The sequence below is a fragment of the Geotrypetes seraphini genome, chromosome 2, assembly GCF_902459505.1.
Source record: "Geotrypetes seraphini chromosome 2, aGeoSer1.1, whole genome shotgun sequence".
In the NCBI taxonomy this organism is placed as follows: domain Eukaryota; kingdom Metazoa; phylum Chordata; class Amphibia; order Gymnophiona; family Dermophiidae; genus Geotrypetes; species Geotrypetes seraphini.
In genome coordinates, this window is record NC_047085.1 from 333,566,570 (window position 1) to 333,579,070 (window position 12,501).

The following is a 12,501-nucleotide window of genomic DNA, read 5'->3' on the forward strand; positions in this document are numbered from 1 at the left end:
CTTTCTAATAAAAATGATTATAGAAAAAAAAAAACAAATGGCGAGCTGAGGCTCATTGACTTTGGGCTCAGGACCACCCAGCAGCTATGCCCTTTGCTGCAGCTTGCAGGGATGCCCAAGCTCTGCTATTTGAAGGTCTCCTCAAAGGCACCCTGAACTCCCTCCAGTGCAGTTGAGTAGTCGGCAGCAGTTTCCCTATACCACCTGATGCCAGTACTTGGAGTGTACATCCCAAATGTATATGCTAGATGTATAGCTGCACCCCTACATCTAGAGTAGGCACATAATCCCCTGGATTCTATTAATGGTACACAAATTTCCAGTGTGTGTCTGGCACAGCCGTGTTAAAGTGTTTCCATAGCTTCTGGCAGAAGAGACCCAGGTCAAGTTGATTTGCATAAATAAAGCCTATTTGGATGAACTCCTCCTCTACGAGAGTTTCATTGTGGACACTTCCCCAGTTGCTGTTTGCCGTTCCATCCCCACTTTTTGGACCTTCTTTGCAGATTATAAGCTCTTCATTCTCTACAAGTGTACTTGTATTCATTGATTCTATTTTGTAACTTATCGCTGACTGTCCAGCTCCTCTTACTGTAAACCGTCTCGAACTACCATGGCTTTGGCGGTATATAAGAAAATAAATTATTATTGTTATTACAATTCTTCCAGGATTCCAGTGTTTTTCTGGTGCAGCGATATTACAGTATTTGCACAGATTCCAGAGTTTGTGCCATGCTACCTGATCTTGCCTTTCTGTATAGAGGTCATCTGATATCAGCACATCGCAGCCAGCAAAAAGATGAGTAACTCTTTCTTACAGAATCTGCATTTCTTTGTTTTTCAGGGTTTTTTTTTTCTGTGCTTGCTGTGAACCATCTCATCCACTATACTGGGCCAGTGGCATACCAAGGGTGGGGCGGGGCAGACCGCCCCGGGTGCAAGCATGAAGGGGGGGGGGAGTGTTCCCAGGCTTGGAGTCATGGTTCCCTTCTCACGGCTCAGCCCCATGGCTCTGGGTTGTCCCTGTGGCCCAGCATGTTCTCACACTTCTCTCCTGGCCAGTCTGATACCGTCGTTACCTTCCATCAAGCTGAAAAAACTGCCAGCCAAGACCAGTGATTCAGCGACGTTGCCCACAGCTCCCCTTCCTGCTTTCCGTGTCTGCCTAGTCTTTCTCCAATGACGCAACTTTCTGTTTCCGCCCGTGTGGACCGCGGCAGATGGAAAGCAGGAAGGAGAGCTGCGGGCAACGTCGCTGAATCACTGCCGAGGCTGGTAGTTTTTCATCTTGACGGAAGGCAAAGGCGACATCGGACCAGCAAGGAGAGAAGGGTGCGAACATGTTGGGCCTGGACAAACTGATTTTTTTGGTTTTGTTTTTTTTAAAGTACAAAGTGTGTATGTATGTGTGTGAGTGTGTGTGTGTGTGTGTGTGTGTGGGGGGGGGCGGCGTGTATTAAGACTAACTGTTTTTTAAAAAAAAATTACAAAGGGTGGGGGGGTAAAAAATGATTGGCCCTGGGTGTCACTCTAGCTACGCCACTGTACTGGGCTGCAACTTTTAATCTCTCATCGTTAAGGTTCAGTTCTCCTTTCCTTAATCATTCATGTATCTGTTTGGTTTGGGTTGATATTGATATAAGGTTCCATGAGTAACACCATGTAGTCCCCTTTTGCATATGGCATGTTTTCTGGATTGCTAATCCAGTTCTTTAAAAGTATTTTATTTTCTTGTTTTGCAAATTTTGTTGCTTACTTCCCTGCCTGCATTAATAAATTCTCACTCATTCTTTCTGTTCATTTGAATGTTTGTAAAATGTTAAGTATAGAGACTGATTCTAGCTGTGTGCATTTGTACCTAAGTACTTTTGCAGTATGCTATTAAGTGTGGTTGCATTCCTCTGCAGTCTATGGAGAACCCCCATTACAGGTAAGCAACTTTGGTTTCTTCAGTAAACAATCAGGAGAGATGTAGGCACATTTGTTGGTGAGTTCCAAGCTAAGTATTATGGGGTGGTTGATTATATGCTCAACAAGCAAAAAGGTTCTGGAGGACAGACTGCCATGTTCTAAGCATTGGAGGAGTCCAAGCAGTAATGCTTGGTGAATGTGAGATGTGATGTCCAAATTGATGCTTTGCAAATGTCCAGAAATAGTGTATTTCTGAAAACAGTAACTGTAGAAGTTGTGGTCCTGAGTCTGTGCACTGTTATTGACCTAGCCCTGGAAGATCTACCTCTCTTTAACAAAAGTTAATGCAATCCACAACCTAAAGGGATATTGTCTTTTTGAAGGCTGGAAGACCAGGGTTATAGGGTAATAAGGTGACAAAAAGCTGATTCTACATGTGAGTTGATTTGGTATGTTTAGATAACAGAGCAATGCACGTCAGCAGTCTAGGGTGTGGAGAAATCTTTCTGATGAAGCATGCAGGTTTGGAAAGAAGGCTAAAAGGACAGTGATTCCATAAAATGAAGAAGAGAGGTGAGCAAATGCTGAAGTGGGCAGGAGATTGAGTCTACATTTTGCATCCTGGACCAGTGGGTAAAGAGAGTTTGTTTAGACTGATATGACTTACCAGTAATAAGTCAATGCACTGAAAGGAGGACTAACTTCACTTCTTGGGGAAATGGAAGATTATCTATAAGGCTCCACTCAATTTCCATGCTATGAGAGAGAGACTGGGAAGATTGGGGTACAGCAGATGGTCCTGGTGTTGTGTCAGCAGTGCTGGACAATTTCCTAGAACTATGTGAAGAGCTGGTAGCTGAAAGAACCAGAGCTGTCTTGGTCAATGAAGTGCTACCAGAATGATTTGCAGCATCTTGAAGAATCTTCTGAAGGATTCTGAAAATAATTAGAAATGGAGGAAAGGTGCAGAGGAAATGGAGATTCCAAGGTATGTTGAATGCATCTTTTGCTACACATAAACCTCCCAGGCAAAGAGAGCAGAAGAGTGGGGCTGTGAAAGGTCCACTTGGAGGAACTACTCATTTTAGGAAGAGCATTTTGACAACCTTGCTGTCATGGGACCAGTCATGCAGGTCTAATTTTTGACTGAGGGAGTCTGCAATCTGATTGTAGCACCCTAATGTTGGTATGTAGTGAAATTGCCAGGTGCCAAATACATGTGGCTTCTTCTCAGAGATTTAGGGATCTCCAGCCTCCTTGCTTGTTCAAGCAGAACATGGATAACTGATTGTTCAGATGAGAATATATTTTTTGTGAACTCACAATTTGAAAGCTCATAGAGCATAGTAGACTGCTCAAATTTCCAAATAGTTTATGTATAGTAATAATTCTTTGAGAGACTAAGGACCTTGAGTATTTGTCTGACTGCCCCAGCTGAACAGTGAAGCATTGGTGATGATGGTGAATTGAGGAAGCAGAGGATTGAAAGGGTATCCTGCCAGGAGGGATGAGGACTGACACCACCATTAAAGAGATACTCTGAGAGACTATGGAATAGGAATGTGATGATTGACGAGCTGTGCCATTTGATTCCAATGAGTGTTTTGATGTCATTGAATAGAGTGCATGTGAAGTCTTGCATTAGGTACGAGGAACACCATCATTGCCTTGTGGCTGAGGAATTTGAGAAAGGTGTGTACAGTGGCCATATTTGATAAACACAGTTGGGTGCATCAATGGGAGATGTTCTGCTTTGATGAAGACAGGCATAAATATCTGGAAAAGTTAAGGGAAGCTGGTCAAGCAGTCAGGAAAGCAAAGATGTAAATGGAAGAAAAAATAGCCAACATGGTAAAATGAGGGAACAAGTCATTTTTTTTACATATCAATGATAGGAAGTGCAAAAGTGGCACTGTGAAACTCAAAGGTGAAGGTTAGGAATATGTAGAAGCTGATAAATATAAGACTGAATTGCTTAAGAAATATTTCTGTTCTGTGTTCACAGCTGAAACACTGGAAGCAGGACTGCAGAAGACACAAGCAAATAGGGCTGGAGGTGTGGTAGACTCCGACTGATTTTCAGAGGATTGTGTATGTGAGGAGCTAGCTAAACTGAAGGTGGACAAAGCGATGGGGCAGGATGGTGTATATCTGAGGATACTGAAGGAACTTAGGGAAGTTCTGGTAGCTCTGCTGGCTGACCTTTTCAATACTTCTCTAGAGTCAGGAGGGGTACCAGAGGGCTGAAGAAGGGCAGATGTGGTCCCATTCCACAAAAGTGGAAGTAAGGAAGATGTAGGGAACTACAGACCCATAAGTCTGACTTCTGTGGTAAATAAATTAATGGAAACGGTTTTAAAACACAGAATAGTGAGGTTTCTGGATTCCAATAGATTACAGAACCCAAGGCAGCATAGATTCACTAGAGGCAGGTCTTATCAGACAACTCTGATCAATTTCTTTGACTGGTGACCAGAGAATTGAATAGAAGGAGAGTGCTAGATGTGATGAATTTAGATTTTAGCAAAGCCTTTGACAGAGTTCCATACAGGTGTCTAATAAATAAACTAAGTGCCCTCAGTTTGGGCCTCAAAGTGACGGACTGGGTCAAGAGTTGGCTGAATGGAAGGCGACAGAGAATAATGATTAATGAAGATCACTCTGAGGAAAGGGATGTTACCAGTGATGTGCCTCAAGATTTGGTTCTTGGGCCTGTTCTTTTTAACATTTGTAAGTGATATTGCTGAAGGGCTATCTGGTAAGATTTGCCTCTTTGTGGATGATACCAAAATCTTCAATAGAGTAGACACCCCTGTGAATAACATGAGGAAGAACCTAGTGAAGCTTGAGGAATGGTCTGAAATCTGGCAACTAGGAAGTAATAAAAAATGCATTTGGGATGCAAAAACCCAAGGGAACAGTACAGTTTGGGGTGAAGAACTTTTGTGCATGAAAAAGAAAAGTGACTTGAGAGTGACAGGATGTGTTGATCTTAAGGTTGAAAAGGTAATGGTGAAAGCTAGAAGAATGCTTGGTTCCATATGGAGAGGAATGGTCAGTAGGAAAAATGAGGTATTGATGCCCCTGGTGAGACCTCATTTAGAATGTTGTGTACAATTCTGGAGACCTCACGTTCAAAAAGATATAAACAGGATAGAGTCGGTCCAGAGGAAGGCTACTAAAATGGTTGATGATCTATGTCATAAGGCATATGGGCACAGACTTAAAGTTTTCAATATGTATACTTTGGAGAAAAGGTGGAAGAGGAGAAGATATGACTGAGACGTTTAAATACCTGTGTGGCATAAATATGCATGAGCTGAGTCTCTTTCAATTGAAAGAAAACTCCAGAGTGAGAGGGCATAGGATGAAGGTAAGAGGTACTAGGCTCAGGAGTAATCTAAAGAAATACTTTTTTATAGAAAGGGTGGCAGATGCATGGAATAGTTTCCCAGTAGAGGTGGTGGAGACAAAGCCTATGAATTGAAGAAAGTGTGAGACAGGCACATGGGATGTCTTAGGGAAAGGAGGAAATAGTGGATATTGTGAATAGGCAGACTGTATGTCCATTCGGTCTTTATCTGCCATCATGTTTCTATGTGGCAAGTAAGCTGTCGGAGGATAAGGTGTCTGGATTAGCCCCTATGAATGTCAGTCCTTGCACTAAAATAAGAAGATGTAATTGACCACATAGTCCAAACTCTGAATGGGTGTGCAGGGTAGATTGCATTGTGATGTGGAAATGATCTTTGGAGGGGGCTGAAAGAAGCCAGTCATTTATCTAAGGGTATACAAACAAACCCTCCTTTCTGATGTGTATTGTGGTTTGTACTGGTACTGGTGATGGTTAAATCTGAAGCAGAGAAATTTATTGTGGTTTGGATGGTTAGGGGTATGGATATATGCATCCTTGAGGTCCTGGGTGGATAATCTTCATATTCAAGAAATGTGAGGATATTAGCTAGGGTTGCCATTCTGAACCTTTCTTTCTTGAGGTGGAGAGGTTGAGGATCCAGAGATAAAGGATAGGGCATAGGTGGCAGGGTACTATTTCCATAGTGTTATTTGCACACTATGTTGGTGAACTCCACAGACAGGAGGGGAACTAGAATTTAGAGGTATTGATCTTGTATAAAAGATTAGATGATATTTCACAGAAATAATGTTGCGATACTACCACTCTGAACTGATGGCTTATCTAGCTGAAACAAAGTAGCTGAGCCTAACTCAACCAACATTGTGTCAAAAACTAGAATTAGGCCTGAGGGCTGCAAACTGGGAAGCCATGTTTTGTTCCTACTCTCTGTTCTTCTACTTCTAAGAGTAGGTATGAGGTGAAAATTGCCTTCTGGGATAGAACTGGTTGAAGAACTGCTGATGATATGGCTTTCCATATTTGGAAATAGAAGACTTTTTGCACTGCTTAGGTTGTTTGAGTGGAAAGCTTTAATCTGAGAGATGGTGTCCTTTACATTTTCCCCAAACAGACTCTCACCCAGACAAAGCATCAGTATGGTAGTCATGCAAGTTCTCTTGAAGATCAGAAGCTTTGTGCCAAGCTATGCATTTGGCCCCTAATCTATTGCTGCTCTTCTGGAAAAGGTATCATATGCATCATAAGTAGAATGAATGATATGTAAATTCTTGCAGGGCGACCTGGAGCAGTGAAAGAGTGTCCACATGATCTTGCATTGTAGAGGTTGTAGTGTATATCAATTGCATAAGGATGAAGTACTAAAAGTAGAGAATTTGAAGTTGGTGAAATTGGATCTTGAGAGCAAGCATGGCTCCTTAGTATATCCTTCTCCCAATAGAATCTAATAATCTAGATATTTTTTCCTCTGTAAGAACATAGAAATGTGTCTTGTTTGATTTTGCTTTTTGATAGCTGATTTTGAGGCAATAGAATGATGGGGAAACTGTGGAAGGTTATATCCTGAGGCTTTCTGGACCTTGTATTTGAGGTCAAAGAGTGAACTGTAGATCCTGTAAGACATGATGGACTAGTACTGGAAGGGTCTTCTTACTAGGTGTCACATAGGACTTGAGAATGGTTATAACATCTTTCCTGTTCATGATCTGAGGGTTAGAGTTGAGTGCAAATAATGTAGAAACCTTCTGTAGGAAATTCAGATATGTGAAGTCTTCTGCTTGAGCTATAGGTTGGGAGACCGATGAAGGGAGAAGCTGCATTTCAGGAGTTGATGCTCGAGAAGCCCTTTTCTTGATCTGATTAGATTGTGGCTGCTATTCTGGAGCGTAATATGTGGAAGGTCAGTGTTTCCAATGGTCCTGATCCATCATAGCAGTAGTTTCCAACATTTTCCATGCAAAGAGTCGCAGAGTGGACATGAGAAAGCTCCGGTGGCCACCAAAAGATTTTAGGCTTACAAATGTAATTTTAAATCCTAACTTTGATTCTACAAGCATACTAACATCAAACATTGCAACATCATGCAGGTAAGTGCAAGCAATGAGGGTACACTCATCACAGCCATTACATTCCATTGCTGCCTGTCAGCCCAGATTGGTGCAAAGCACCACAGACCTTTACTCTAGTTTTCAAACCTATAAAGCCAATATTAAAATGGGAGATATATGTTCACCAGCACTCAGTAAACCATCAACAATAAAACACCCCCACAACTAAATAATCCTCAACGAGCCACCAAATCACCAATTATAATACAAAAAGATACAACAAGGATGCACTGCTCTGTATGAATTGCTGCAGGATGTGTAGAAAAGATGCAGTTTGATTTTGAATTTTAAGGAAAGAGACATCCCAAGTCAGTAGGGACATAGATGAGGATGTTTCTATTTGGCAGGAGGGGGCAACCTCCTCCTAGGAAAGGTGGAGAGAAGAATCATTGATTTTGTTCTCCACATATTTGGATTTTTTTGGTTGCCTTACCCACAACATGTGGGAGAAGTAGGCAAGGAGGTAGTAGAGGGCAGAGCTATTATTTTAGCAGCCAACCTGTGGACTTTATGCTGTTTCATTGGTTGAGCCACATGGTGCATTGCTTGTGAGTGAGAGCAGGCATCATGAATGGCTAAAGTGGTTGGAAGCAGGAGGTGAAGCAGCAGTTCAACATCTTGTGACCTGGGTCCCCCACCCCTGGGAAGGGCTTCCTTCTGGCGACACCAATACAGGGTGCAGGAGGGCGGTAGGAGCCAAAGCCAAGCGCGGTCCTACACTCAGCTGCCCCAGCAGTACCAAGACTTAGCCCTGGGGGAAGGAAGAAGGTATCTTAATCAGTGGAATCATGACAGCCATATTGTGAGGAGAAGCAGAATATTTGAAAAAGTGGTAAGTTTCTCTCTTCTAATTTGAATTGTAATTTTTTTGGCAGTTTTATGTTTCCTTGATGGGAAAGACATGGCTATTCAGTAGCAGGAGAAAAAAAAATTATAGTGAGAGAACTGCCCTAGGCATCTTAGCTAGGGGAGCACACACGCTCAGTTGAGACTTCACCAGCAAGTGTGCCTGATTAACCCTGCTTGTCTCCAGAGAAAGTCTATTTAATTCATGTTTGAGATGCTTTACTCCCCTCCCCATTTTACTAAGCCATGGTAGAGGTTTCTACCGTGGCTTGCAGTACTAAATGCTCCGACGCTATGCCAGCGCTCATAGAATTCCTATGATTGGCGGAGCAGCGTTGGAGCATTTAGCGCTCCTGACCATGGTAGAAGCCTTTACCTCAGCTTAGTATAAGAGGGCCTTAACAAAAACAGCTTCCTCCCCCAAAAGTAAACCTGAAGTCAGACATTTGGATGGGAAAAATGCCCTTACTATATCACAGAAAATATCCAAACAACTCACCAAGGAGTCCATTGTGTTCTGATCTGGCTGAATTGTGAATAACGAGTTAGTTGCGTCCACCTAGAAATAAAAGAGAAAAATAAGAGCAAAAAAATATTTGATAGGCTCAGTTTGCAGAAAACTAGCATACAAAGCACTGCCCCAATAGCTGCTGCTTCTGAGTATTGCTAATCGGATGTTCCTTGTCCTACCAGCTTCCTGTTTGAACTCTTCAGGTCTGCCAAGCATTGACACTCTAGTTTACCTTTCTGTATGATTCTCTTGCTCTAGCACTGTTCTTACTACAAAAGAAGGTGTATTATGGGAATTGCCCAGCTATAAATTCACTGAAAGTCCAGAAGCTGAAAGGTCAGTGGCATCCTTCACAGTCTCCACTAGTTGCCTTTTCTGGAGGAGGGGGAGGGGGGACTCTTGACAATTTCATTCTCTGCTTCTTCACCAACTATAATGCTAGCAACTAGTGTTTTATGACATTAAACTTTCAACATGTTCTGAAACAGGAAATATCTCACGTGATGATCCATCTGATTCTGTATCAACAATGTCTGGCATACTAGGGATTGGCTGTCATTTGCGGCAAAATGGAAAATGTCGACATGCTGTTAATGGATGAAAAGGAGCAGAAAACACTTTTCATGGGTTTAAAAAAAAAAAAAAAAATTTGCCAGTAATAGTGCACATTCTTTGAAAGACTGTGTACTATGTGGAAAAGTGTAACTATTTTTCAAAAGTGTGTAAACTCTCTTCCTGATAGTGCACCTGTTAAAAGCCATTGAACGTATGCCAACCATCAGGAAGAGTGCACATTCAGGAGGAAATTCTGTAAATGACATCAATCACATTTAGGCACCCATTAAAGAATCGCCCCTAACTTAAAACTTAGGTGCCTGTAATATAGGCCAGGGTTTTAAAGGTCTACATTATAGGTGCCTAAGTCCTTTACAGAATCATGCTTGGTTGCACCTAAGTCCTTCTCTGCCCCTAAACACGCCTACTTTGAACTTAGGCACCACTGGGTGCTATGTGATAGGCACCTATCATTTGTAGACTCGTGCCTAAGAAGATAGGCACCTAACACCCAATTTTTTTTTTTTTCCAGTTATAAACTTGTTAAGGCTCATAACTGAAGCCAATTTACTAATTGTTAGGAACCTAACTTTAGGTGCCTCTTATAGAATTTCCCCCTTAATGACTTTGGACCGGTGATGACAAAATGGCCCAATGAAAAGGAGTAAAACCACATTCCTGGAAATGACATGGGAAACAGCATGAAACAAAATTTTTCTGGCTGCCCAGTTCTGCTGACTTTACCTGCTCTTGGCCTACTCTCCTCATATTGTGCAGTCTCTGCCTTCTTTTCAATTGAAAGCACAGCTCTAAACCACAAAAAGGATGATAGTACAGATTTCTGGGATACCCATAAGGAGGTCATTGAGGACCTGGAGCATAATTGAAAGTCTGCCTGATATTCAGACTGTGGGAGATAGATGGTTGTCTCCTGCAGACCTCAGGAAAATCAGAAATTCAATGCCGTCGCTGTATCCGGCGCCCAGCACTGAATTTCCTATTACTTTTTGCTAGACGAGACATACCCAGCTAAGCAATATTCATTGGCTGACTGGCTAAGCCCTGTAGGCTAAAGATAGATCTGCTTTTTAGGAGGGTCCATCTGTTCACTAACTTAGCTGGTGAGCCGCTGAATATTAGTGGTCATCGAATGGGATATTCAGTGCAAGATAGCCAGTGATCTCCCACTGAAATATTAGTGGATAGTTGGCTATGTGCTATTTAGCTGACCAAAGCCCTTCCTGGATGGCTATATATCTCCCCCATCCTGTGAGTCCAGCACCTCTTCCTCAGCTTCCCTCACTACCCCCAGTCCAGCAAATCTTTCTTTGCCTGTGCCTGTTCCTCAGTATCCCCAGACCAGCAAACCTGTTCTTCACTGGCAGCAGCAGTGGTAACATGCTGCCTGATTTGAGCTGGCTCCCTCCCTTTGCAGTGTCCCACTCCTCTGATGTAACTTCCTGTTTACGTGTGAGTAGGATGTTGCAGTGGGAAGGAGCGTATTACTACTGCTGCTGGTCCGGGGTTCTGAGGGAAGCTGAGGAAGAGGCACTAGACTCCAGGCAGGAGGAGGGGAAGAGGTTCTGGATCTGCAGCAAGTGGGGAAGGAAAAGAACCTCTGACTTAATCTATAGGACTGGTGATGTCACTGGCCCAGGCATTTGGCACCCTTTTTCCCCTAGCTAATATCTCTGAATATTGGGCCCAGTATCTCTAAGTTGCAGACTGTGTACTTACTGTTTATTGACTCTAAACAGAAGGCAGCAGCAAGATCTATATTCAATAATGACTACTCAATAAGCACAGAATGGAGAAAAATCCTTTTCAATAAGGCCCATTGAGTATTATCTGCAAATCAAGTCAACTTACCTGTGTGAATCCATTAAATGCATCATTGGATGCCTAAAGAAAAAAAAAAAAAAACAACAACCCATCAGAACAAATCACTAATGTTGTTCAGAATGTATTGTAAATCAAATTTCTTAAATAACTTTTCATGCATTAAAAAAAATCAAAATCAAGAAGATAAGCATACAAGTTAGCTTTCAAAATGTAAGACAATTTGGGGCCCTTTTATTAAAGAATAAGAACATAAGAATATAAGAATAGTCATACTGGGTCAGATCAATGATCTATCTAGCCCAGAATCCCATCTTCACAGTGGCTAATCCAAGTCACAAACCCAAATAGTAGTGGTATTCCATGCTACCAATCCTACGGCAAGCAGTGGCTTCCCCCATGTCCATTTCATTAGCAGACTATGGACTTTTCCTCCAGGATGTTGTCCAAATCTTTTTTTAAAACCAGCTACATTAACCACTCTTACCACATCTATAAACTGAGCCTAACTCCTAGGCGCTGTTCAGCATGGTTGTCAATCAGCCACTAAGTGCCATTTACAGAATCATGCCTAGCAGTGTTTAAGAGGGCTTAGATTGCACTAGGCATCCTAGTGGCAGGTGCCAGTATATTAGGTCAGGGTTTTCCTGGCCTAATTTACCGACACCTATACCTGAGGCATACCATACCGATGCTCCTTTCATATGATTTTCGATCAGCAGTACAGGCATTCATCCTGACACGGTTGGATTACCGTAATGCGCTCTACCTGGGATTGGCGAAGATCAAATGTAAAGCCTTGCAACAATTGATTAACTCTGTGGCAAGGTTAATTTCGGGAATCCCACGTAGAGAGCATATTACTCTGGTGTTGAAGCAGTTGCACTGGCTCCCAGTGGCACAAAGGATCTGCTTCAAGGTTTTACAACTGGTGCATCAGAGTTTGTATGGTTTTGTTCCTCTGAATTTTCAAATGCTATGGGAGGTATGCCAACTGAGGAGATGCTTAAGGTCTAAAGGCACAGCGAGATTAATTTTGAGGAAGGAGAATACTGTCTGGTATGAAAAATCAAGAATAGCAATGATGTCCGTGGCAGGAGTAAAACAATGGAATCTCCTCCCCGGCATCCTGAGGACCTGTTTGGATCGATTAGTTTAAGCGAATGCTAAAAACTCAATTGTATGCAGATGCCTTCCTCTGATGCTATGTGGAAGGGAGATGTTTAAAGAGGAATCTGTACTATGAACAATGCTCTTGATTCATTAATGATTGATGATATGTAATCCTACTGTAGTTCCCTGCTACTTTTAGTGGGTTAAATGTGTGTACTGAAAGTATTGTTATATGTTGCTCTTTG

At 42.2% G+C, this 12,501-nt stretch overlaps 1 protein-coding gene across 1 annotated transcript in view; it reads right to left on the minus strand.

Annotated features, from left to right (window-relative positions):
* The window catches only part of AMPH (amphiphysin), a 285,388-nt gene that overhangs the window by 31,059 nt on the left and 241,828 nt on the right, over positions 1 to 12,501 (minus strand). The window contains exons 15-16 of the mRNA XM_033930240.1: positions 11,174 to 11,206; positions 8,738 to 8,797 (exon numbers count right to left, since the gene is read on the minus strand). Of these exons, the coding sequence (XP_033786131.1) occupies positions 8,738 to 8,797; positions 11,174 to 11,206 (93 nt within the window). The remainder of the gene's footprint in view (positions 1 to 8,737; positions 8,798 to 11,173; positions 11,207 to 12,501) is intronic.